At 41.5% G+C, this 26,266-nt stretch overlaps 2 protein-coding genes and 1 long non-coding RNA gene across 5 annotated transcripts in view; 1 reads left to right on the plus strand and 2 right to left on the minus strand.

Moving 5' to 3' along the window:
- The first annotated feature begins 1,402 nt into the window (after positions 1-1,402).
- arhgap31 (Rho GTPase activating protein 31) lies at positions 1,403-15,260 on the plus strand. Its single transcript, XM_037120411.1, has 12 exons — positions 1,403-1,977; positions 5,315-5,417; positions 5,863-6,007; positions 7,806-7,888; positions 7,977-8,084; positions 8,209-8,351; positions 8,449-8,656; positions 8,798-8,919; positions 9,591-9,647; positions 9,748-10,383; positions 10,492-10,640; positions 10,915-15,260. Exons 1-12 carry the CDS (start codon positions 1,878-1,880, stop codon positions 12,943-12,945), a joined length of 3,885 nt encoding a protein of 1,294 aa, XP_036976306.1. The 5' UTR covers positions 1,403-1,877; the 3' UTR covers positions 12,946-15,260.
- Positions 15,172-26,266, minus strand: part of LOC119031751 — a 44,441-nt gene continuing 33,346 nt past the window's right edge. The window contains exons 4-5 of one of the 3 annotated variants that reach the window (XR_005078689.1): positions 23,207-24,714; positions 15,172-16,456 (exon numbers count right to left, since the gene is read on the minus strand). This is a non-coding gene — a long non-coding RNA (uncharacterized LOC119031751). Of the gene's footprint in view, positions 16,517-23,206; positions 24,715-26,266 lie in introns of all 3 variants that reach the window. The other 2 variants (XR_005078687.1, XR_005078692.1) reach the window with 2 other exon arrangements.
- On the minus strand, positions 20,359-22,190 carry gsx1 (GS homeobox 1). Its single transcript, XM_037120422.1, has 2 exons — positions 21,339-22,190; positions 20,359-21,231 (listed from the first exon to the last, which is right to left on the minus strand). The coding sequence occupies exons 1-2, from the start codon at positions 21,709-21,711 to the stop codon at positions 20,879-20,881; spliced, it is 726 nt and encodes a 241-aa protein (XP_036976317.1). The 5' UTR covers positions 21,712-22,190; the 3' UTR covers positions 20,359-20,878.

Consider the following 26,266-nt stretch of genomic DNA (forward strand, 5'->3'; position numbering starts at 1 on the left):
ATTAGCAACTACCTGGTGAACATAATGTAGCAGGTATCATCTTAAGAGCCTGGTGTAACTGCCAGGAGTTGGCGGAGACCAAAAACAGAGCTGAAAGGAGAGTGACTATTGGACTTAGATGCTTCAGGCGGACACAAGCATAACTCCAAAAAAATAATAATGTGGTTCCATATTTGTAGAGTGTGTAAATAGGCAACCGCTAACTAAAAAAAACTGAGATAAGTTTGTGATAATTGATCACTGTTGTTTTCCGCTAAGTAGTCAAAAGAATAGTCATTGCACGCTCACTAAGGCTCTTAAGGCTGAAAGGTTATTTGGACACATAATACACATTTTTTTATGACGCTTTTGAGGCATGAGATCAGAAGTATCCAAACCACTGGCACCTACATTTCATGTCTTCGGTGTGGCAAACATTTATGAGGTTAGTAGGACTAGACGTGCTGTTTGCAAAATTTTAAAATCTAAAAATGTCTCCAATGCAGTCATTGCACATCATTGTGGTCAGTGGTGATTTGACAACACGGGTAGATAAAGTGCAAGTAGTGGTTAAGTGTTAAAATATCTCCTCAGGGAAAGTTAAGTATTTTACAGCTCTAAAATTTCAAACCTCAATTTGTGGATTTGGGATTTTAGGATCTATCATTTTCTATGTGAAACTGTAAAAAAGTTACAAATTTGAGGAATACTCACTGCATCACTGCTCAGGGATATTTTCAGGAGCGTTCTCAGGGGAATGCATGGATTACATTTACTTATGACGAGAAGAAGAAAAAGAGACTTGGGAGTACTGGATGAAAATATAATCTGTTGAAGATTAACATCGATGCCACACATTTACACGTCCATTCATTGTGTTGCCGTCCAGTTTTTAAAACAAAAACATGACACGCATAGCGGCTAGTAACGAGAACCATGTGTGTGTCATCCATCTCCTCACCCCAATGCCCCCACCCCCCCTCAGTCTCCCCCCATTTCCCATCTGTGCCCTTCAGGCCCTCACTTCAGTCACCTCCCACTTCCCTCTTCCTTCAGAACCCGTCTGTTTTTGTTTTCGAGCCCGGGCTCTCTGCACAGGAAATTGTATACATTGGGAGCATTCAGGAAGGCAGTGAGCCGCTTTCCCGTTAACTCTGAGTTGGGCACACAAAAAAAAAAACGGATAAAAGAAGGTCAGTAATTCCTTAACCAGGAGAGAAACAGAAGTCAGCTGTTCTCCTCCCCTCACCTCACTTCCCTCCCCTTTACACAGTCCCAACATTTCAAAAATCCCTGCCACAACACTGCCACGAGTTCATCTCTTCACACAGAATATTTGAAAAATTACAGAAGGCAGAAAATTACATTAAAACTAAAAAAACTAATGTTGCTGAGGGGCTTTCCCTTTCTTGATACATGTATGCTTCCTCAGCTCTGGAGAAGCCAGTGAAAAAAGGAGACTGTGTGGAATGAGGGAAAAGAGGAGGAGATAAAAAGCAGCACAGAGAAGGAGACTGGCTGGGGGTAAAAAAACAACAGGAAACCGGCCGATTCTAATGCTGTTTCTGCAAATCCGTCACAGATAAAGCAGCCGCCTGCCACGTCCCGGCAAGGCAACAGCCACACTACCTCTTTTCTTCGATCGTCACCTGAAGTAATGATGATTTAAAGGACTTAAAGTTCAAAATGTGACGTCACTTCTGCTCTCAGCCTCCTACAGCGTGCGGTTAGTCAGTATGTGAGCGGATGCAGACTTTGGGGAGCTGACTGCTGGGATTTCTATGTGGCTGCTTTTCTTCTGACCCACAAACTCAACCTTTCTCGGGGTCATATGGATCGATCGCCACGCTTCCAAGGATCTGTTTGTTTTGATCGTCTGGACGACTAACTGGAGCCACATGAAGAATAAAGGGACTAAGCAGAAGACCAAAAAGAAAGGAAGTGAGAATGCGTTCGGCTGTGACCTGATAGAACATCTCCAGAGTTCAGGACATGATGGTAAATGTTTTACGTTGTTTTCCTTGAAATCCAACTCTCCTTTATTAGCAGCTATAACCAAACTACAAACTGATTTCTTACCCAGTTACTTGACTCATACAGAGAGGATAACATTTTATACCAAAAAAACAAGATTAATTGATAATCTCCTCCATTATTGTAGCTATTATAACCTATAAATATACATCATATGATAAAATTAAGACAGAAAAGATGTGTTTGTATAACAAAAACAGGTTTTGATCCAAGTTTGACGCTTACACGAGTGGTAGGTATACATGTGTTTTACATTTAGCAAGGCCATTCATTCACTCATTGGCTGTATTAAATGGTCATTTGTGACTCTGGGTGTGGCTCTTACATTTTTCGTGTCAATTTCCTACGGTGACTATAGTTCCTATGACTAGTTTGTGTCTGACAAAAGACTGGGCGGTGCTGCTGCCTGGTTGGATGAGGTAAAATAATGAGCCAAGACAAAAAAAAGTGTAGAAACAAACACCTTCAGTAAATATAAAAAAAAATGTGATGAGGCTTATTTGAGAGGGTAATATTCTTGCACCTCTTTTTGTTCCTCTGAATTGTTCTGTTTTTACAAACGTCATCTGTTATATTTTTGGGATGATGTGTCAAAAAAAGAGAGTGAACTGAGGTCTCCCACGTGCAGAGGCGTATGAATAGCTGCGTTGAGGATAACTTTAAGGAAGACCTGTTACAGAGGACGGGGCAATCAGGGCAGGAAGAGAGGGAGGAGGGCAGATGTACTGTGCTTTTACACTGTGAATCAAGCCCTAATGAAAAAAAAAATGGACGGCACTGAAAGCTGTTGATGAGTTAACGCAGACACAAAGTAGAAGTTTAGATATAGTGACCTGGTGGTGACTTTTTATTTTGAAATCTCTCCGTTAGCAGGGTGTTAAATCGTACCTCACACTAAAATCTTCCCTGCATACAAAATTCAATGCAATGTGATGTTGACTTTCTTCCTTGCTTCACACAAGTGTAATGCTTATACACTCACAATCTCATGGTAAAAATCAGAGCACTCTTTAAATAGAGAAAACAATCTTTGACCTTCACGTCTGTAAGATTTTACATCAAAACATCTCCAATGATAGTTTATTTTCATTTCTCTGTCATGGCAATATCTGGCCCGTCCCCCAGGACACCACATCACATTACAAAACATACTCTGTCTTCCAGGAATACAGAGTGCAGCCAAAAAAAAATAAAAAATCCCTAAATTGTTGCAGGGAAAGAAAGAAAAAAATATTTGAAACCACACATTTCAAATGACCTGTACAGTTCGGAAAGAACTTTCAGTTCAGTTTAAGTGTTTCATATGACGACTTTATCTCTGTTCCTCATTCATATTTATAAAAAAAATCATTATCTGTTTCTATATTACTGAGCTTGTTGTTCTGCATAGTTCCCCATGAAAATCGAAGCTGAGAGCAAAATTATACTCATTTTCTACTTCAGTCAAACAACACATTGAGGAAATCTGTGTTTCTTCCTCAAGACTGACACACCATGTTTTGTTGTATTGCATTTGTGTTGTATTAATTGTATCATCCTAAATGTATGTAGTTTTGGTTTAGTCTATAGATCACCAGCCCACTGTTCTGATAATAATAATTAGTGGATGACAGTGATCAATAAAACTTCTGTCACAAGGTCTGCATTGGATGTAAAAAGAGGATGAAACTCCCCTCAGGATTATGCCGTTCTCTGAGTTCTCTCTAGCAACTGTTTGACGTTGCCAACTACGAAAATTTCAGACAAGCATTTCTCCAAATCAGCAGACAGTGAAACATGTTTTTCACTTCACCAGCTTCATAACGGTTTTGTGTATCTTGTCCTGAACCTTTAAATTTGAAGTTAACAAACAACGTCGTCATAAAATACGTTTATAAATCCTGAACAGAAAAAGACAGCAGGGCTGTTAAGGGTTTTTATAAAGCCAACCACTGAGTAGCAGCTGCAGTTTCAAGCGTTTGACGGAACGTTTAACAGTATTGTATAACAAAGAACTTGCATCTGTTGACGCGTTGAGGCTAGATCAAACTGTAACCTGAAATCTTTCTCGCCGCACATCATGTGCTGATTTAATGTTGCGTGTTTTCATAAAGTATTTTGAAAAATCAGACAGTGTTTTTGTTGCCGGTCTACAAGAAGTGGGGATCTTCCCTCAGCGCAGAGACTGAGAGGCACTAAATGAAGGTTCCAGAGTCGTTCATCATCCAGCATTTGACCACAGGCATGTCACTGAAAGTCCAATTAAGTCAAATAGATGAGAATGTAAGTGGCAGATTCTTGGTGTCCGCTGTGATTACTGAGACATGAACCATTACCGAGACTATTCTTACATTTTGTGGAGGGTGAATTTTGTTTGTGAGATGATCGGTTCTCTACTTTGTTGACTCGAAAGGAACAAATAGAGAGAAAAGTGAGAAGCTTGCATAAGAATAATCCGACACACCCAACGCATGTACGTATATAGCCAAAGCTAATTTCCAACACCAGTCCTGTAATGGGCATTGACAATTAAACCAATTATTAAAATTTGATGTTACAGTTTAGTCATAACCAGGACTTAAATGTCCAATTCTCAAGATAGTTGTGAGTCCATTACTTAAAAACTGGAACTTTACCTATAGAGAAGTTTTACTGGCAGGTAGGAAATTCTTCATCAAGTCAGATGGAACTATACGCATAGTTAAAAAGGAAATGTCTACAAAAGTGACTACCAGTCAACCAACTAATTATTAGTTCCATTTTCACTTCCAGAATAAACATTTTCCCTGTATACTGATTTCCAATCAACAGTTATTTTCACTATAAGCTGAAGAGAAGTTGTGCTCAGACTGGACCAGAGTATGTGATTTGTTTGGATTTTTTTTTTTTTTTTTTTTTTTTTAAATAGTGCAGCCAAACACAGTTGTGTACAGATGGTGATCTACTGTAGCTCATGAAAGCTGCACACTGCAGATCACTGGTTACATTTCAAAAGCCGTTTTCTATTAGAGGAAATGTCGTAAGTAATACCAGCTACAAGGACTGGGTGTGTCAACCTTCCTCTGAAACAAACAAACCATTTTTAACTTCCTGTCAAAGTCCACCTACAATCAGCGGCCCTAAGGAATAGAAAACAGACATGGTGGAACAAATCCTATACCATGAAGTCAACCTTATGTGCATTGTTTCTGCTGGGACATTACATTTACGGTTCTTTCCTTCTGCTGATTTTAAGATTTAACATGACCATCAAATCCAGGGCAAAATGTATTTTATGTTTTGAACATGTTCCTCTATGACTAACATGATTTTTTCACTTCAGTTCCTCAGGTTCTGAAGAAATGTGCAGAATTTATTGAGGAGCATGGGATTGTGGATGGGATCTACAGACTGTCGGGGGTCACCTCAAATATCCAGCGTCTCAGGTACTCGTGCAAGATGTTTCATGTGCTGTAAGGCTTTGAAGACATCAAAAGTAGCGGAAAACATTACACATTTGGTGATTCTCTATTATTTTTTAATTTTCCATTCTCTAATATCACGGGTGCATACTTCCTGTTTGGAGCAGCTGATGTCAAAATCTATGCTACGCTGAATCAAATATTGTCACAAATCATGCCCACAAAATTGGGTTTATGTTAGTCCTGAGTTTTTATCCATGTACACTGATTAAATAGTCATTATTATATCATAATGTTTTTTTTCTCAGATTAGTATCGGGTTTGACTTTTTTGGCCATAACATCATTAGCTTACTGGATTGACTTCATTCTAACAAGATGCACATACTGCAGCAGTACTTAGCATGGGTTACAATCAACGCATTCAGCTAACTGTGTGCATGTGTGTGTATGTGTGTGTGTGTGTGCAGGCAGGAATTCAGCTCTGAGGCGTGCCCTGACCTTACAAAGGAAGTGTACCTCCAGGACATCCACTGTGTGGGTTCCTTATGTAAGCTGTACTTCAGGGAGCTACCCAATCCTCTGCTCACATATGAGCTATACAGCAAGTTCACAGTGAGTACATTCAAGTCACATAGCAATGTTTGCCTCAGTGAAAAATAAAGTTCTGTGAGGCCTCAAAGAAGTCTGACAGCGGATTGAGTTTAAGTTCACGCTTTATGAAGAGTAATAAGTAACAGACAGAAAGACGGTGATGTCAGTATTCACCCCACATGGTGCCTCAGTGTTTTTCTGTCAACTCTGCACATTATTTCTGTCAGGTCTCATGAGTGTGACCTCGTCTCTCTGACTCACTATTGATCAGCTGTTTTTATCTCCACCCTGGAGACACAGTTATTATTTGCAGATGTCAACAGAACTATAAACAAAGAGGATACTGTATTACACTACAATTATAATTACACAAAAACAGCTATTGCAACTCATTAAGATTTACTATCAGTCAAATATTTGTCTTCAAAAGTAGTTGTTTTGCTCACTTAAAACCATAAAAAGATGGTCCTGAATTGGGAATGCAAACTTTAAGCTATTTCTTAAACTTAAAGGCGGCTGCTTGAAAAAAACAAATTAGGATTAGTCATTCATAATCTACGAAATATGTTTTCCATCAGGAAATGGTTTTAACCAATGCAATATTCAATGCAAAATCAGAGCAGGCTACATTGGGAGTTGATTGATTTTCATGACTGAATACACAAACTGTCCTGAGAGTAAAACACAATTTCATACTGGTTACTTTGTTTATGTTAGCAGGACCCTTCTAAGTAGCCACGTTCCTAGCTTTAAACAAGAACTTGGGGAACCTTATTCCCCTTGAGGACGACTTGTTTATGTTGAAATGTATCAAATAACTATTTCCGAGTTTGATTTATTACACCATTAATATTGTAAATATTAACTTGTGTATGTTTATGTTTGTGTTTTGTTTTTTTGGCCTACCCTTTTGCCAAGCTATTGTAGGGTTTTAAGTTTGTAATAAGTGCAAGTGCAAAAGCATTAACAGTATAATGAAAAATCAAATTAAGTGTGAACTTTAATTGACAGCCTGTGTGGTCAAAATCAAGGAAACTCAAACTCCACATTTAGTACCAGAGAGGAGCTTTGTGGCTGCGTTTTCTGTGTGTGAAAGAAACTTAAGAGAGGAGGAAACAGAAATACCAAACTGTGAAGACCTGGTTCATGCTTTCTGTGTAGCTTTCTGTGTACCTTGACGGGCCATTTGCATACCTTGGCATTAGTACATCTTGTGCTGCTCGTGCCGGAAAAACTCCAGCGCTCCAGTGTGCTCCTCACATGGTGGAATATGGGAAGAAAAAACACACCCAAGAACTTTCTCACCAAGCTGATTTTGGAAGGAATGAATTCATGAGAGCTGAGCTAGGTGCTTGACTGAGTTCTCACACATTTTGTAACATAACTTGTCATTCCCAAGTAAATCCGTGTGCAGGGAGAGAGGACACTTTCACAACAACATATGTTTATGGCCTCACCCATGACTAACAAATGCTGCTAACATGGTCAGCTGTTTCAGGCCTCGGTCACATGAGTTTGACGGCATACACTCCTGTTTATAGTTGTTCAGCGCGGATAACTGGGTTAGGAGGCCAGGTGGAAGCCTGCAGAGAGCCAAGCAGTGGGATCATAGCTTTACCCTACATTGATCCTGTTTACTGCTGATCAAATTAAACACCATTAGACTGAATGAAGGCCACAAGCATGAGAATTCAATTCATATTTGTGGTTAATTAACTGTTAGAAGTAAGACAGTTTTCTGAACCAGCTGGTGAGGCGCAGGGATCGAGCCCTAGATCTGAGTTCTTTTGACATGGCTATCTGTCTGTTTTACACGCAGGAAGTGGTCCGTGTCCAGGGGGATCATGAGAGACTTTTGCACATTCAGAGGGTCGTCAAAGAACTGCCGACCCCTCACTTCAGGTGAACTGTTATTACTGAGATTTCTATCTTAATACCCATAGAAACAAATTAGTAATGTAATAAATGTGTGCTTGTTGACTCTCCTCAGGACTCTGGAGTACCTCACTAAGCACTTGGCTCACCTTGCCACCTTAAGCACCCAGACGAACATGCACACACGAAACCTGGCCCTGGTTTGGGCTCCGAATCTATTGAGGTACATTTAGCTTCACAAATCCTCATTTTGTAAGGGAATGTGGAGAGAAATGTGTGAATTCCTGTAGCTGCTTTGGAAAAATATGCATAAACAAACATTCAAGTCTTCTTTTTCTTCTTCTAAGATGTAAAGACATTGAGGCATCATCAGGTAACGGAGACATGGCTTTCCAGGCGGTGCGGATACAACAGTCGGTGGTTGAGTTTATTCTGAACCACACGGAGCAGATCTTCAGTGGTGACTCGGTGCAGCTCAAACCCAAAGAAGGTATGAGGTTCAAATAATACAAGTGGATTCCTTTGAGGGAGATCAGTCAGGCAGATGGATTTGCTATCTCAACAATGGAACTATTTTACTTCTCCAGGCTCGAGTTTGATGTGCGGGGAGAAATACGCCACTCTCCCGATCAGTGGCCAGTGTGGGCCGATGAAACTGATGAGCCTGGAAGAAGCCCAGGCCCGCTCCTTGAGTCCAAACCATCCCGTGCATAGAGAACGTCAGCGGGAGAACAGTCTGCCTGACACCAGCACTGCCACGCTCTACCACACCGTCATAGACATATCAGACAGCAAGTATGACACATTCAATCTAAATCGACATTATGAGTATAACTTTCAAACAATATGCAGAGAGTGTGATGCAGGTATGATTACTGTATGTGTTATTGTGACAACTATTGTGGAATAGCTTAACAATCTTTGTTTATCTGCTAGGAGGAAGTTCTCTGGGAAATCGAAGAAGTGGAAGTCCATCTTCAACCTGGGACGGTCTGTGGACTCGAAGGGAAAACTGAGCCGAAACGGCAGTGTGTTCATAAGATCACCGGGGATAACAGGTAGAGTGTCCTTCAAGAGGTTAACGTTGAACAACAATGCATTCAAAGGGAAGGTCACTTAAAAGGACCATTCATCGTTCAGTTAGAGGGACAGTTCTATTTATCCATCTCCATCCATTTTTCATGTGAGTTGGCAAGTTTTGACTTATCGGCTATAGCGATATCTGCTTTCTCTTGAATGTAATGTAAATAAATGGCATCCAGTTTGTGGTGCTCAAAGCATCAAAAACAAAAAATAGAATTCAAATGCAATGTCTTAGTCCAAAAATGTTACAAACATTTTATGTCGGAACTCATTTTTTTGGCGTCCTTCTTGGCAGAGCTGTAACGTTGGCTAGCCTCTCATCCATAATTAAATGCATGCTTCCTTCAAAGATGTGATACGGAAAGAAAATAGTCCTTTCATGAACCTCTGGATTATCTTGAGTTTGAGTTCTCTAAAGAGATTTTGCTGTTAATTGTTTTGTTTTTTTTCCAAATGTATTGCTGGGGCTTTGAGCACTACAGGCCATCTAGTTTCATAATATTTGAAAGAAAGGAAGGCATCTATAATGCTCATGTCTCCAAAACATGGAGACTCATACCAAAACAATCTAGATGGGTAAATAGCACCACAGGTACAGTGAAATATATATATTTTTTATTTTAATGTTATTGTCTTATTTCTACAGAAAAGGCTGCTCTTCGTCCGTCCAGGAGCATGGAGTCTTTGTGCTCCTTACCAACAGGTGGGACTAAAATCCTCATATATTCATTTAAATCGTTGTTGACATGTTGAATCTATTACAGCAAATTGATATTTGCTCTTCTGTTCCTGTCACTTCACAGATGATGACAGAACAGGAAACAACAGTCCATCTGGTGGCATTTTTGTTCCAGATGTAAAATCCAGAACCCTGGGATCCGACTCGCTCTATGAACTGAGTGAACACGACCAAAACTGGGAGTTTAAAGGGAACAAAGCTGGCGGGGCAACAGGTGGCTGGAGCTCTAGCACAAACCAGAAGGGGTCGCCAGGTGCCTCTGCAGCCCCTCAAAAAACACTACCAGAGCAACTGAAGGTGTACAAAGGGGATGACCTCAGCGGCTACAAGCCCACATCCCCAAAAAACAGGAGGATGTTGTACTCAGGCTCCTCCCACAACAGTTCCTCTCGGCCCTCCTTCCCAGGAAGCTTCTTCCCGCTGGAGTCCTCACCGAGGCATCAACGCAGGGCCGTCAACATATCTGAGCCTTTTGCCGTGTCCGTGCCACTGCGTGTGTCAGCCGTTATCAGCTCCAACAGCACGCCATGCAGGGGGCTCGCCAAGGACAAGGCAGCTACTCTGAAGCCCAGCAGAGAAAGCTCCGAACAGAGCAGCAACAGTGGAAAGAGCAACACTTTCCCCCAAATGGAACCTAAGAAGCAGGAAGGAACAGAGAAGAAAAACATAGAGGAGCCGCCTGCGAGAGTCCGGCCAGACGGTGAGCACATCTTCCTTTATCACATTTTAAAGTGGATTGCTGGGTTGTTATTAAAGTCATGCATGTGTCATTGGATGTACTGAATAAAACATCATTTTTTAAATTCAGATGCAAGCAAAGAAGTGGTGCGAGAAAGCCGAGGAGGGAAGAACATTTCTGAACTGGAACCACTGCCCCTTGTAAATGCGAGAGAAGGCAAAGATGTAGCGCCATCTCCTGGGAAAGAACTGCACAACCAGCCCAAAGCTTCTCAACTGGTAATGTTGTGCCTTCACTTAAGCAGAATTTCAGATGCTATCTCTCATTAGCGAACATCTTCTTTTCTGTAATGATTATTACTTTTAAAGGTTGTAAGCCTTCCTTTTATCCTCAGTTCCCTTTTGTTTCAAATTTCTTGACAGTGTTTGCCTACATATCTTTGGTTCAGACAGCACACACTTTTGTTTGTTTGCTTTAGACATGAACGGGGGATCATTTTGGCTGTATTTAATCCTTTCTGTTTTTGTTTGTTCCTCATTTATATTTTCTCAGGAAAAGCGATCTTCTACTGGGAAAGAGCCGTGGTCCGACCTCCGCCAAGAACTGAAGATAACTGAACCTGAAATTGACCTACTGGATGAGACTTTCAGACCTGTTTTCGGCTCCAAGAGTACAACTGAGGTCACAAAGTTAACGATGGACGTCAAGTCGAAGCGAAGCCGCAGCTCTCCATCTCTGTCTTTGTTATTTAGGGAGCACTCGTCAAATACCTCTCTCAGTGATCATGTAATTGCCACTGGATCAAACTCTGCAAAGAAACAGCCCTCGGAGTCAGATATCCTGTTTTCTCTTCACAAAAACACGGACAGTTCTCGTCCTGCTGACGTAGTGGATGAACAAGAGAAGAAGCTGAGTCAAAAAATCACATCCTTAAACAAAGATGACCCAACTTCCAGCAAGGAGGGCCAACTTCCTTTCAAGGAAACCTGTTCAGATAAAGTTATGAATCCTTTGACGATAGAGGATACTCCAGCGGTTGAAAGCTCCATAGTACCAGCTGAAGCTAACAAAAACTCAGAGAAACACGAAAGTCCTCAAGCAGACAAAAACAGCTCCTGTGAAGGCACAAAGAAGAGTGGGATTTCTGAGGTGGAACTTATTCAGAGGCTGTCAGTGTGTTTGGAGGAGAGACGCCACACGTTGGAGCTGCCACACCTTGACATTGATGAAGGAAACTCAGAGGAGCTGGACTTGGTGGAGCCCTGGGAGGATCTCAGCTCTAACAAGCAGTGGGTCACCAGTCCTCTCCACTCACCTGATGTGGAGAAGCTCTTCAACCAGCTGTTGCCTTTCAGCTCTTACGAGGAACCTCTGAGTCTAGAGGAGGGAAATATGTCACCTCCTGCTGTTGATAATGCACAGCCTCTTGCTAAGAGCACTGAACACCTCTCAGGAAACGTTCCTCAGACGACAAGCAGCAAACCAAAAACTAAATGGACGTATTTGCCGTCAGTACCCGCACGAGTCAGTGTGAACAGCAGTAACATGACACAACCTCACACAGGAAAATGCAGCGCAGCAAAACAGAAGACTACAGCATCATCTCAGAGGTTTTACAGACAGATGTCTTACGAGGCAGAGAGAAGAGAGGAAAATTACTTTGCTAAACACAGGCCATACTCACTGAATCTAGATCTGGGGCAACGATGCATCAGAGACATTTCAAATCAACAAAATCGCAATTCGACAGAGTTTTCCTCGTGTCAGAGAGGATTACCAGCCTCACCTGGAACTGCAAACAACGGGCTGTCCTCGGAGCTGGAGTTGTTTCTCAGTGATCGGCAGGCGCCTTTACGTCGAAATTCGGCCCCAGTCAGCGTCTCGTCGGTGCGCACAGCCTTCATGATCAAAACGTGCCAGGCCAAAGCTGTGCCCGTCGTCCCTCCGAAGGTGCAGTACAGTCAAATACCTCACTCCAGCCACGAGAATGATTTTGACGCAGTGAAGGAACAAGAAAAGGAACATCCTAAAGTGACCGCAGAGAAAAGCAATAGCGTACCTTCTCCGATGATGTCGGATCTAAAGGAGGAGCTGGAGAACAAAGAGCCTTCTCCCAAACACCAAAAACACCCAAATGGCGAGAAATGTGCCGAAGCGGTGAAGAACACATCAACTCCAGAGCTGCCAGTCATAACACGGAGACACGCGCCCAGTCTGGAAGTGTTTGTAGATTGTCCCAGACCCAACAGAGGCAACATCTTACAAAGACCGTCATTCAGGAACAGGCAGAGACCTCAAAGTCTCATCCTGCTCAGCCCTCCTTTTCCCATCATGGACTACCCGCCTTCAGGCGACGATGGCAAGCTTCTCTCATCCATCAAGAATCTGAACGACACATCGGCAGTGAATGTCTTCTCTAAAGAGATGGCAGAGAATTTCAGGACGCCGGAGGGGATCGCTCTTCAAAACAAAATGACTATTCCAAAAAGTGGACAGAGACTGGAAACATCAACCAGCTGCTTCTACCAACCACAGAGGAGATCGATGATCTTTGATAGCAGGAGCCACAGGCAGATTGAGTGACTGGAGGTACGGTCACTGACTCTGAGACTGGGTGTTTGTACATAGATACAGTATACAAAAAAAATATTCTTTTGTAAGACCATGAAGTATTTGAGAGAGAGTTGAGGAAGGCATGTTTTATGTGAAAGCCATTTAATGTTGACTGAGATCTAGAGCTCAAAATCAAGTTACTGTTTCAGCTCTACTGAGATCAATGAAGGAAATATTTTCTAAGTGACTATAGAATGACAGGCATACTCATGTCAAGTTACAGAAAATGTGAGATATAAAAATCAAGTCTACATGTGGTGCTACACAGTCACAGTGAATCACTGCCAAGAAACTTGTAGATCATTTGTGGGAAAACGTAGTCTAACTAGAGACTAAATGAAAGAAGTGGATGTAACCCATGGCTCTGAAAATGAAGCCGGCGTAAAGGAAGCCAAGTGTCTTAAACATGCATTCTTCCTATTGGCCAGCGGGGGGGGGGAACTCCACTGGCTGCAAAAGTCCAACTGTGTGTAAGCTTATGAAAAAATTACCTTGATTTAATATCAAGGTAAACATTTCACTAATTGTTTATGGCCCTAATCGCTAGTTTCAAGTCTTCTCCAATACAGTATGATGTTTAATCAGTACATTATGGTCCCATTTAGAATAAAATAGAGGATAAAGATGGATAGATGGCTTTAGAGCATGGCTACCTGGTTATTGACAAGGCATCTAAATAGCTGTGAACATGTTTTTGGTTGTCTTTGTTGTCGTCTTGAAATATAACCCTGTCACCTTCTATTTTCAGTTCGTGAAAATTAAGTGTATCATTGTGGTCGACTAAAAATGTCTTTTTTGCCTTTTGGTTGTTTCATTTTCACTACCAACAATAAGCATAATATCAAAGTTTATGTGAATTACAGAGGCACCTTGCTAACCAAATTAGCTAACTCGAGTCGGTTTTAGCTGTAAATCACCTAACCCCCCCACTCCTCCACAGTGCCACAGTCTCATTTAAAAATGGTCACTTCTGGTTCCAAAAAGACTAAGACGGTGAAAGCTAGTCCACAAACCAATGTGTGACACCATGGTTGCTGTGTCCACTTCTTTTATACAGTCTGCGAGCTTTAAGGTCCTCCTCAACTGTTTCAACAACTTCTTTCAATCTTAGAGTTTAATCTTTAGGAGTTTATTCAGTTGTCGTGATAGTTCATTAGCTCAAAAATAACATTCTCCTTGTTCTAATTTGGACAAAAACAAACAAAAAACGTCTGGGTTAATTGAGGGGCTTCATATTTTTATATGTCTCTACAATATTTTGATGTACTGGAAGCTGCTATGCTATTTGGAGTTCCAGGAGAATTTGAATAGAATCATGTTAAACACACTATGGCATGTAGTTGGATTATTTGAATTTAACGACCAATCAACAGCCTGTGTTCATTCTGCATTTATGTGTAGTCCTCACAAAAATGTCTGAGCTGAATTGACCCTTGAACCTTTAGGGGCTCAGCAAACAGGATGTGTACAGTAAAGGTTAACAATAAGTAAAAAAGGTAAGCTGAAGAACTGACAAACTGTTAAACAGTTTAACAGTAATTCTCTCTATCATGTGGATGTGTTTATTTATTTCTTCATTAACACACACTTGATACTTCCAAGTAAAATATACTGTATGTTGCTGTTGGCTCTGTGATACGCTGATGTCAATGTGATCTTTTTTTGTTTTTGTTTTTGTTTTTTTTTTACCCTAATATTTAAAAGGAAATTTTCTTTTCTGATTTAAATATATCACAAACTTAATGAATAGTATTTAACCACAGGGGGACTTTTATTCACGTGTATCTTCTTTTTCTGTACTTGCTTTGTATTTTATGGCATTTTTCTATTTGTTTGTTGACAATAATGAGAACCAGTTAAGAGTAAAACAAGATTAACTGATGTTGTGAAAAGTAAACTGGAGGGTTGAGTGTGTGCGCGCTGACTGTATTTGATGCGTTTGGGCTTTGATGGTGCTTTGAGTCAAAGTTAGATGAGGGTTTCTCCAGATTGTTCTTTGCATTTTACAAACACGGGATCTGAAGTTTTTTTGACACTTTGTTCTGTTGGTGGCTCAGTGATTAGAACATAACAGAATTTGGACGTTAAAGGAGGTTAACAGTGTATTTTTTTTAAAGATGCAGATTTTATTGAGGTGTGATACAGTGTTTTTTTTATACTGTAGTTTAGATGGACTGGATGAATGATTACAAAAAATGAGATAAGGTTTTTTTTATTTGTTTTGTAACTTTTGTATACATGTTGATACTGAAAATGACTGACTGTATTCATAGTAAAAAAAAAAACAACAAATGGTGAGATGAGAGTTTTGCCTTAATTGTGATGATGGCACCTGAAGTAATGTACATAAGACACATTTTGTTACAGCAAAAACTTATAAGGATAAAATGTTCTGGTTACATGATCAGTCAGTGGTTCTGCTAACACATGACTTTAATTGAAACATTCAGTGTTGAGCAGTGAAATTCAAATAAACTGGTCAAATCCAACTCACCGGTTATAAATGTTTTAATTTAGTTCAATATCCAATATCAGTGTCTCCACTTTGACCTGCAGCTTTTTGACCACCCAGTGTATTTGCTACCAAGGGGTTGAGGAGTATTATTAAAGGGCAGTGCTGGAATGTAATGTGAGTACATTTACGAAAGTATCAGTATCACGGTATCAGGTTGCAAGTCAAACTCAGATTAAAACGACACCGATGGCATCTCCAAAGTACTCGAGGAAACCACTGCGATTCTCCTCCTGCTATCACCATCAAACATGATCTCTGTTGTCGTCTGCTTCATTCTTGACAAATGCTGCACGTTTGGCAATTATGTGAAACAGGCTTTATACTGTACAGAAAAGAGTCAGATTATTATTTTTTTCTTTCTTCCTCTTGTATGTCCTTCTATTCAAATCTTTGCTTAAGCACTTCTTTTAGCCCAATTATGAGATCTATGCATCTATTCAAACCACAGTTACGTTTACATTACATGCGTATGACCTGACTTGATACATGTGACACCACTGGATAGTTTTAAGGACACCTGGAAACAATTTCTAGCCATCTTTATGGAAACAACAACAACAAAAAGATTCGTTCTTTACCAGGCATTTTAAATCCAAGACACAATCCATTCCTCCGTGTGAATTAGGAGCTTTAATGGCTCCCTTTGGATATTTTACTGTACACAAATAATACTGTAGGCTGTATGCTGTTCTTCTCACTATTAATCAAAAAAACAAAAACAAAAAAAAAACTACACTAAATTCTGAATCCAACGTTAAAATTGTCCTCAGCATGTTCTTGCAGTGGATGTTAATCACCTGCCTTTAGCTCTACCTCTTTGCCACCAGATGACGCTCCTGCTCCACACCGCACCACACCGAACAAACACACTGACCTGCTGGAGGCTGGCGGGTCTGCTGCAGGTACATGATGTGCTCCAGACACTCCACGCACCGGGGCCGAGAGCGACACCAGTCCTGGCTTTATCTGCGGGAAAGAAAACATCATGGCTGCGTGAACTAACCCCTCCAACGTCGTGCGTGCGTTCTGCGTAAACAAAACAAACACAAAGCAGCCATTCAACTGCATGAATCACATTTCTGCTGTTTGTTTACAATGATAACACAATGTGATGTACTCGGTAACATACAGTGGGACTCGAATGTGTGTTTTCATAAATCTCTGTATCTTTATATCTTATTCCCACTTTTCTCAGCTGACTTTGATTTCTGTGTTCACATGTGGACTGATTGAAAGGTGCCAGCAGTCAAACGATGGCAGGACAAAAAATAAATGAATAAATACAGACATTTCTATCCAAATATCATCCAAAACATCTGATATTTGGACCAGGATTGAGGAAGGGGGCACTCACTTCTGGAGCCGTCCGCTGGCGCTTTGCAGAGGTCACCTCAGTGTCTGCGCAGTTCATTATTTTCCCGACCTTTGACACTGCTTGTGTATGGGCCGAGAATTAAAAAGGCGCATTCTGAGCACACTGAAAAAGGCCAGCAAAGAGAGGCACAGGGAGAGGGCGAGAGAGAGAGAGGCACGGTGCGCGCGTTGAATATTCAATTAGAGAGAGAGGGAGAGAGAGAGGGAGAGAGGGGGGGAAAGTGAGGAAAAAGAGAAGCTGCGTGCCAGTCCTTCATCTTACATTACTGATTAGCTGTTAAACAGATTATATACAGCTGAATGGGTTCAAATGTTGCAGCGGGGGGAAACAGCCCTGGAGTTCAAGGCAACGGCGAGCGGCTTCCTTCCCCGCCACTTGAGCGGGGCTGAGCACACTTTGTCACCACTAACAGCTCCATAATGAAACGTGTTGCTGCTCCATTTTCCTCCACTTTAACCACAGCCATGTTATAACAAAATCACTGAGAGCAACTGGAGCTGTTTGTAGTCCACCGAGGTGGGTCGAGCTGTTTGGATGAAGCTGCACCAAAAAAAAAAAAAAAAAAAACTGAAGCAGAAAACACCTGTTATACTGCTATAAACAGAACGAGCACTTGGCTGCTTTCACGTCGTTAATGCACGAAAAAAGTAAAAAAAACGTTTGCCGACTCCGATTCACACACACATGCTCACGTTTCTGCATTTATTTCCATCCTATAGGTTATTTATTGGCTAAAAAGCAGCTGCACGCAAAGTAAAAAACGCCACCGCGCACCATAAAGGCATGAAAAGTTAAGATGAAAGTGCATTAAACTATTAAATGCTTGTTTAAAAACTGCAATTTTTATAAAAAGTCGCCCCTCTCCCGGTAATAACTCAGTACTCTGCTTTCACAAGCGAGGATGGAAGCCTGGAGCAGCTGGCATTTGTGCTTTAAAAGTGTGTAACAAAACACGTTATAAATGCACTAAAGTGTTTAAAAGTGTATAAACTCTTTCCTTAAAATTTGCAGGTTAACATGTTGGGTTTACTTCACATATTTACCAAGCAGGGTAAGTTTTAAAGTAGCTGAATGTGCAGTGCCACAGCAAGCCACGCGGGTCCAAAAGAGCTCTCATTGAGAAGCCACGTGTCCGTTTCCAAAGCCTCTCCAACTTAACCACCTCCTTTGTACGACTAACCCACATCGGCAGCGTCCCTCCACATAAAGGGATTTGCAATTTCAAGATATTTCAGCTTAAATGTTTTTGACAGTTCCCTCGCTTTTACCTCGGCTTGGTTATTTTAACTGTGCCAAATGGGTCACCTTGGGTTGCTGTCTGCGCGCAAAGGGCTTTTGCGCGCATTCAGTCTGAATTTTTTCCAACTTTCCTTGACGGGGAAACCAGCTGCTGGTCGTGAAAAGACGGCTTATTAATTGTCCTTTGTCATGCAGAATTGCTTGATTTCTAAAGAAACGTACAAAGGCTCTTTTTCAGGATTCAAGTATTTTGTTTCGTGCGTATTTTCAAACCATCGAATCAGCTGCAGCGCCGCGCCGTCTACCAGACTCTCAGGTACTGACTGCCTGCTCCCTTTGTCCCCTTTTAATGCTGTTGTAAATCGTGCAGACTGATTTGTTACAAGCTGTTCTTTTAATCTGATAGATAAGAGACATGTCAAAGAAAAGCCGTAAATAAAAAATTAGCCGGAATAAAGACAAGGGCGAGTCTGCTAGATGGGCGCCTGTTGACTCAAGCGGCTCTCCAGCGTCAGGGGAGCCCTCTCCTCAGCTCCGTCAAGGTTACGTCCACAATTCCCTTTTCTTCTTTTTAAAAAGACACCGTAGTCCTTTTTGCTTCAATGAATTGATCGGCACAAAATTAAGAATAAATAAAATGAGCATTTGGAGCACCGAGCGTATAAGCTCCCCCAGGGCGCATACCCCCGGGCTATTGAATGGATAAAGGGCGCTTTGCAGAGGACGTTGTGAGCAAAATGGGGCTCTTTGGTGCAATTAACAAAATAGTCTAATCCCATATCTTAACAAATGCAAATATTGGAGTTTTGTTAAAATGTTTAAGTGAACAATTAAATGAAAGTTTACAAGTGAAACTCCGCATCCAAAAAAGGCACACCGATGCAGATAATGTGCTGTACGCAATTTAAGAACAGTTTTTACTGCCTTTAATAAAGTCCGTACATACGTTTCCAAGGAGGCAAATATCATTTAAAGCCTATTCGACATGAGAAATATAATTTTGAGAGCTAAAGCTTCGGTCAGGGAGCAGCTGTGGCGGTGCGTAAAATAGGCGAACAAAACTGGAACTACACGCTGAACTCTGGGTTTGTCCTTTTTTGGAGATGTTTTAGTCATCAGATGACACATTTTTCACTTGGGTACAAATATGAATATACTTTTTTTTTTTTAAGATTAATTTTTAACCACATTTGCAAATAGAAGTCTTCTGCCTAAAAAACGATTTTATGTTTGAGGACGCTGCGGATTATTTGACCTGGCACATTATTTCATATAGTAGATTGAATGATTTGCCATAGAAATCACATTATATGCTAATACGTATTAATTCTTTTTATTAGAAAACAATAACGACAGAGTTGAAAGGTTGTATTCGGTCTAAAAACCCACCTGGAGCTCATAAAACCGACAATAAACTTGACATCACTGGTGCGTTAACAATAAGAACAATGTGGGTCATGGACACCAAACTGTGTGTTTCCCTCATTTATTTTCATGTTAGATCGATATCTTAAGATATGCACACTCTCCTGATTCACCATTATGCACCATCGGTGATTATTAAGTCGGTCACACGAGACGGATCATTTCAGCCGGGATGCAACTTGAAAAGAGCTCCAAAGGGCCAGGCAGTGATATCTGGGTAGAGTGTCCCCCGGGGGAAAGCACATAAAGGGAACACTTAACAATGTCTTTATCAGCTCTTAGTGATGAAGATTATTGAGCATTTGATTTACTCGTCCAGGATGGAGTTCAGCTCATGTGGCCTAATGAGCTCCTTTAGATACACAAGCACATTTTGTTTGTCTGCAGCGTGCAAAGCAGGTTGGTTTACTTCTGTTCACCCCGATATATTTTTTGGTTCTGCGAGCGAAAAATTATGATCTTATTAATCAGTTTTGTATTTGAGCCCCAAACAGCTCTTAGACGCTTCACTGTCATGTGAGACAATACTGAAATACATTTATCATATTACATAGAAACTAAGTGTTACGTCTGAAACGGCGCGCTGGACATGATGCCACATACAGCGCAGCCAGGGACATTTCAAATGAGTGGAAACATAATTCTTTTTACCATTTTAAGAAAAGACTATCACGCATTATTCGACATGATCTAAATGTCTTCTCACAGCATTTTTAGGTACAATTTGATAAGCAAACTAATATCAACCCGAGTTTACGCGCGCCACAGTGCGCACTCGGTGGCGCGCAAAGACCAAAACATGTAACTCACACGACAACTGTGTTCTGTCGCTCAGAAATATTTTTATTTAAGTATCAACATTTTTAAATAAATAAATATTTTTCAATTACACTGAAGATATAATTTCAGAGTGATTTCATTTCAATGTGACATTGAGGGAATTTCTCACCAGCTTTCCATATTTGAAGTCACAGCTCCATCCACATAGAATGAATCTAAGCAGTAGTCACCATTTATACAAAATACTGTCTTCCCCCAAAATACTAATAAACAATGTTGCTATTGTTTTTTTGTTTTTTGTTTTTTTGTCATTTGGGTTTGTCTTTACAAATATGCCTATCATACTCATCGGATTGGCAGCAACAAATGGACCGTTTTCAGAAAAAAACTACATACAAAACGTACAACATGTATACAGCTATACAATAATTCAGGGCAATTCCCTGATTAAATATTCTCTTTCTATGTACACACGACTGAGCACGAGTGGGTCAGTCTTTTTTTTTTTTTGGCTGCAAAATCAGTGAGGACCAAAATCTTTCAGAGGTGAGGCAGGGGAGGGAGAGAGTTCAGGGGGAGACGGACAGGTCCACGTCCTCCTTCTCGGACGAGGAGGGAGATATGGGAATGTCATCGTCCTCTTCCTCCGAGCATCTCGCGGTCGACAGGGACGAGCATTTGCAGTTATGTGATCCAGTCCTTTGGCCGCTGCTCTTGCCCTCCTTTTTGTGCTTCACTCTGCGGTTCTGGAACCAGATTTTCACCTGTTTCTCGGACAAGTTCAGGTATGTGGCGATCTCGATGCGCCTCAGTCTGGAGAGGTACATGTTGGAGGTGAACTCTCGCTCCAGCTCCAAAAGTTGCGTGCTGGTGAAGGCTGTGCGCATGCGCTTGCTGCTCTGAAGTTTGCCGTTGCTGTTTTCTGTAAAGAAATAAAATAAAGAGAGACTGTGAGTTGTTTTGTGGAAACGCGTGAGATAGGCTATCTCTTCGCTCGCAGGATGCCAGGTGAAATGAGGCGCTACTCACCGATGGAGATGCAGTGGAACTGTCGCGGGTCCGGCACTGAGTACGCAGCTTGGTATATCCCCGGTGCGTGGCTCAGGCTGTTGGATGAAGAGTGTTGCCTCGACAGGGCTGAGTGACAGTACTGTGAGCCGAAGGGGGAAAAAGACGCCTTGAGGAGAGGGAGGCTTGGCGGTGAGGGATGGAGCTGCGACGCGGTCATGCACAGCGGACAGAAGCACAGCAGCCCGGCTTTCCTGGAGTGGCAAGAGCCCGGCATCCCGTGCGGGTGGTGCGGCGAGTGCACGGCGTACGGGAATAAAGGTGGGTTGTTCTCGTTCGCCTTGTCGTTAGCCTCCCGTAAAATCAAGGAATCCACGAGAAAAGACCTCGGCATGTTTGCGAAACTTGTTGCTCAGTCAGTGTGGTAGAAGTTGAAGCCCGGCGCTGCGCGGTGTCAGCCTGCTCTCGTCGGGACGGTGGACAGCGAAGTGGTGCTGAAGGCGCGCCGACGCTCCTTAAATAGCCGCCGCGGACTCGGTTCGGCCATGTGACGGTTACGCTGTAAGCGGCCAAGAGCTCTCAATAGGGTTTTGTGCCTTTCTCTCGGCATTCCCACTGCACGCTTCCCCATTATTTCACTTGTTAACTAAATGAACTGCATAATGTAGTCTATTCTTGTCAGCCCCACCCACGCCGCAAGAGGCGGCACTGCCCATTCTCCCTTTTATCATCACTCTCATTTTATCATAGAGCACGGCTTAAATTTGCGAGAGAAAACGTTTCTGTCACTTTCGGAAAGCCAGTGTGCGTATTCAAGTTTTGTCTTAGACATTAAGCAGCCTATAAGGTGTGTGTGTGTGTGTGTGTGTGTGTGTGTGTGTGTGTGTGTGTGTGTGTGAGAGAGAGAGAGAGAGAGAGAGAGAGAGAGAGAGAGAGAGAGAGAGTGAGTTATAGTCTTAATTGGGTCAAGGCGAGAAGAAAAACATTCTGTTAATGTGCATTTGTCATTATTATCAACAGCAGGTAAATTATAGACTCATTTCTCGTCGTTCATTACGCTCGCATCTGCAGCTGCGTGCGCGTGTGTCCTCCATTTCTTGTTGTTTTCACGAATAAACGCTCATTCTTACATGATCATTTGTTTCTTGCATCTGACAGCATCTTCTGCACTTGTGTGGCTACTTTTTTTTTTACAGAAGAAAACGCAACAGCTGAATGTAAAGTTTATGCATACCCATTTTAAGGTTAATGTGTCATTTCTGGGCACAAAAAAAGGGACAAGTCATCGCCTGAAGGCAGTGCTGTTAAAGAGGAGTGATTAATTCCTTTGCTCGGGCCCCTGCCGAGTCGGGGGGAAAGAATATGTAAAAATAACCAGGTTTTCACTCTGCGGCCCTTATTGAATGTCATTGTGGAGGGTTTTCAATGAGAGAGAAAGAGAGTCGAATTAAAGTGTGTGACAGCGGCGGATAGACGCAACAAAGGCGACTCTGTCATAGAGGAGCCCAGTGCGCGGCGCGTGAAGCCCCCGCCTCGCGCTCTGATTGAATTAAGTAATAGGAAAACATTTTCTTTCACTTTAAGGCTCTCTGAACAAGACCTTCAAAGGGAACCGGAGCCGTAATATGTGGGTAAATAGTGCAATGTTGTTTTCTCTTCTTCACACTTTTTTCTTTTCTCACTTCAGGAAAGAAAACCAACAACTCGGCCTGCTGATATCTTAAAATTCAGGATACATGTGACATCACGCGCATACCTAGCCCGGCTCGCGACGGCACGTAGCTAACAAAGTTATTATTTGCTAATTGCTCGTTTAGCCTGTTTTTGCTCTTTAACTCTCACTCTCTGTGTGGTATTAGGAGCCAGCCCCCCTTTCATTAAAAACTTACCCTGCTCCTTTTTTTGTGTGTCGTCTATTCGAGTTTATATCACCATCTTTTATCGGAGTCGCCCCTGCGGATAGCGGTGTGATGCTATCTGTTTTCTGCTCATAAAAGAGGCCCTAATGTGCTCAGCTTCACACCGCTAATCTTCCATAAAAGGCCAGACCCGTAATTAGGACCCGCGCCATTAAAGTAGGTACAAATTAGGAGCAGTTAAACCCTTTAACGAGACAAAATATCTGTCCAGAATGACTGCTGTATCTGCGAGGGCCATTTTCATTCACATCCATTCATTTCCTGTCAGCAAATAGCCATTAACCAGTTTTCTCATTCTTTGCTGCACTCCCTGAAACCTGTAAATACAAATCTATCGCTTTTTACTCCGTGGCTCTTAATCAGCTAATAAGTTAATGACGTGTTTTCGTCGAAGTTAAAAAGGCGCTATTATACTCGCGAAAGCTCACGAATGAAATAGGCAAAACAAACCAAAAAAAATGCGTAGTGTAGTGATTTAAAAGGAATTATGTCTCAAATGCAGCCTCTCACAGGCGCAGAGAGGCTGCATGGCGGTGGCAGCTTGATGTATTGCTTCACATATAGATGTTATCAAAGGCCCTAATTTTCAAATTATGTACAGCAGTCACCCTGTGGATAGGAATAGAGGTTTCGTGGGTCGTCACGCAGGGAGGCTCATCCTAATTTGCAATCCCAACTGGAGACTGACAAATAGTTTTGACCTCCCTCTGGAGGCGCGGGCCAGAAGTGCAAAGAATCTCATTCTCCATAATCACTTGTTACTGAGATAAATAATGGAGGGAAATAGCCCACTCACATTACAACAACTCTATTACATTCTGTGCACTATAGTCCCAAGCTAGACGAAAAAAAAAATATACATTTATAGCCACTTATGATGAGGTTCATGTATCATCACGTCCATGTCTGTGTTTTGGAGACGGACTAATTCAGCTTCATGTGTTCGGTAACTAGCATACAGCTGTGGGGTTGGTAAAGCTGCTTAACGTTCATGTTTGATACGGAGGGAGAGCAATGCCCCTGAAATAGTAAATTATTTATAAGATATTAAGTTGGAACAATTGCCATCACTCAAGTTCATCCCCGATGATAACATTGACCAGTGCCTGCTGTGCCGTTGGAGAAGCACATTTTCAGGGGCTTTTATGCAATTATACCCAAAGATCTCGTGCCTGATGACATAAAGAGAGCAGTCTGTTTATGGAGATGTAGTCAATATCTCCTTTTCTTTTTGGTATGAATAATTCATAGTTTAAGACACTATCCCCCCTCACTTAATATGTACACACACTTAAACACCCACACATCTCTAATACAAATGATGGTTTTAGCTGACAGTGTAACAGGATTTAAGGTCCCAGTGGGGTTTGGCCCAGCCGTGGATGGGCGCTGTGACTGTCGACGTGACACAGAGGGCCGGCTGCCCCTCCTAATCTCCCCCTGAGGCAACATCACAGACTGCAGATCCTGCTGCACCTCTATGGACACACAAAGGCCTGATTATCATTCATATGCTCAGCAGAAAACACCAGTCCAATAGATAACAGATGACACATAAGTACCAGCTGAATGGTGCAATATGTTTAGGCTGCTGGAGTCTATAGGGACTAATGAATCCTTAAGAGAGAGGGAGGCTGACAAAGAGATGCAGTCAGTTGAGGTACCATGATGTGACAGATATAAGGCTCTACAGGTGAACTGGAGTGGACCACAGGAATCTTAAGTGTTTTTTTGTTGCAGTTTAAAATCTAAATAAATAATGAATACATATCATGCTAAATGGTGACTGATAATATCTAGAAAGTGGAGGCGGTTCCAGCGATTATTTTTGGGATGAGGAGATCTTTAAGTGACCCTCTCAAGATGATAATTATGTAAAAGTGCTGCTTAACTCTGCATGGCCTCACAATTAAACAGATCAAAAACAGATCATTTTTACTTTCCTTAAAAAGTTACCAGAGACGTGTGGCATCCAGCAAATCAGAATTAAACGGGCACTTTTCAACACACGAGAAATTATTATTTAATGTATTGTGCTTGAAAAAATGACGTTTTTATTGGCTCAAAAGTGAACTTTTCTGTCATGTTTCCCTGAAGAGCCAAATTGTTACACTTAACGTGCACCAACCCCAGATACAAGACTGAAGGTGCGTGTGTTGCCATGACATCTGGTTGCTTCATCACCTTATCTTGATAAACAATACATTGTTTGAAGTCCTACAATTCCAGTTGTGTGAGGGTTTTTAAAACAACAATTTCACTGCCACAAGAGTTACATATTTTGTAACGTGGAGGCATACAAATTGTACATTTATTTCACTTTTCCTTTGATTAATTCAGACCTTTGTGACAATTGACTGCAGGATTATAACTGCATTTAAAAGGGGGGAAGAACAGAAAGATACGACAAATACAACTACAAACACACATCACTGAGATCTAAAAGGTCTAAAAAAAGAAGGTCACACGTGCAAGAGACTGTTTTGAGATGCTATTTTTAGATAAAGTTTTTTTTTTGTTTGCCTCAGTGTGTTTATTTCAGTCCAGTCCAGGAATTGCGATGATGATGCTGTGACCAAATAATAATAATTAAAAAAACCTGTAACGTTTCATTAGCTGATGAAAATAAGTGAGTAGGAGGTGGTCAAGTCTGTAGTGGACAAAGTCATTATGGTTAATAGGGGTCACAAAATACTTTATTTACATAATCGGTTAATTCTCATATCATTGGCCCGATTAATTGTTTAGTCTACAAGATGACAAAAAATGTAGATTAATTCTCATCACAGTTTCCCAGAGACAAAAGTGACGCATTCAAATTGCTTTTGTCCAGCCAACAACCAAAACCCAGAGACGCTTCATTTACTGTAAGAAATGACAAAGATTAGCAGCAAATCCTCACATTTAAGGAGATGGAACGAGCAAATACTCGACATTTTCGCTTGAATATTGACTTAAACAACTAATAGATTTTGAGAACAAACAATTTTCTTTCAATTGGCTAATCAAATAACCAACTACTTGTTGCAA

This window comes from Acanthopagrus latus, chromosome 13, assembly GCF_904848185.1.
Source record: "Acanthopagrus latus isolate v.2019 chromosome 13, fAcaLat1.1, whole genome shotgun sequence".
Classification (NCBI taxonomy): Eukaryota; Metazoa; Chordata; class Actinopteri; order Spariformes; family Sparidae; genus Acanthopagrus; species Acanthopagrus latus.

Bases quoted from the DNA above. Each gene is read 5' to 3' on its own strand.
- arhgap31 (XM_037120411.1), top strand. From the start codon at position 1,878: ATGAAGAATAAAGGGACTAAGCAGAAGACCAAAAAGAAAGGAAGTGAG. The intron at 1,978-5,314 runs GTAAATGTTTTA...TTTTCACTTCAG, and splicing joins CCAGAGTTCAGGACATGATG to TTCCTCAGGTTCTGAAGAAA. The intron at 8,085-8,208 runs GTACATTTAGCT...TCTTCTTCTAAG, and splicing joins TGGGCTCCGAATCTATTGAG to ATGTAAAGACATTGAGGCAT.
- gsx1 (XM_037120422.1), bottom strand. From the start codon at position 21,711: ATGCCGAGGTCTTTTCTCGTGGATTCCTTGATTTTACGGGAGGCTAAC. The intron at 21,232-21,338 runs GTGAGTAGCGCC...ATTTCTTTACAG, and splicing joins GTTCCACTGCATCTCCATCG to AAAACAGCAACGGCAAACTT.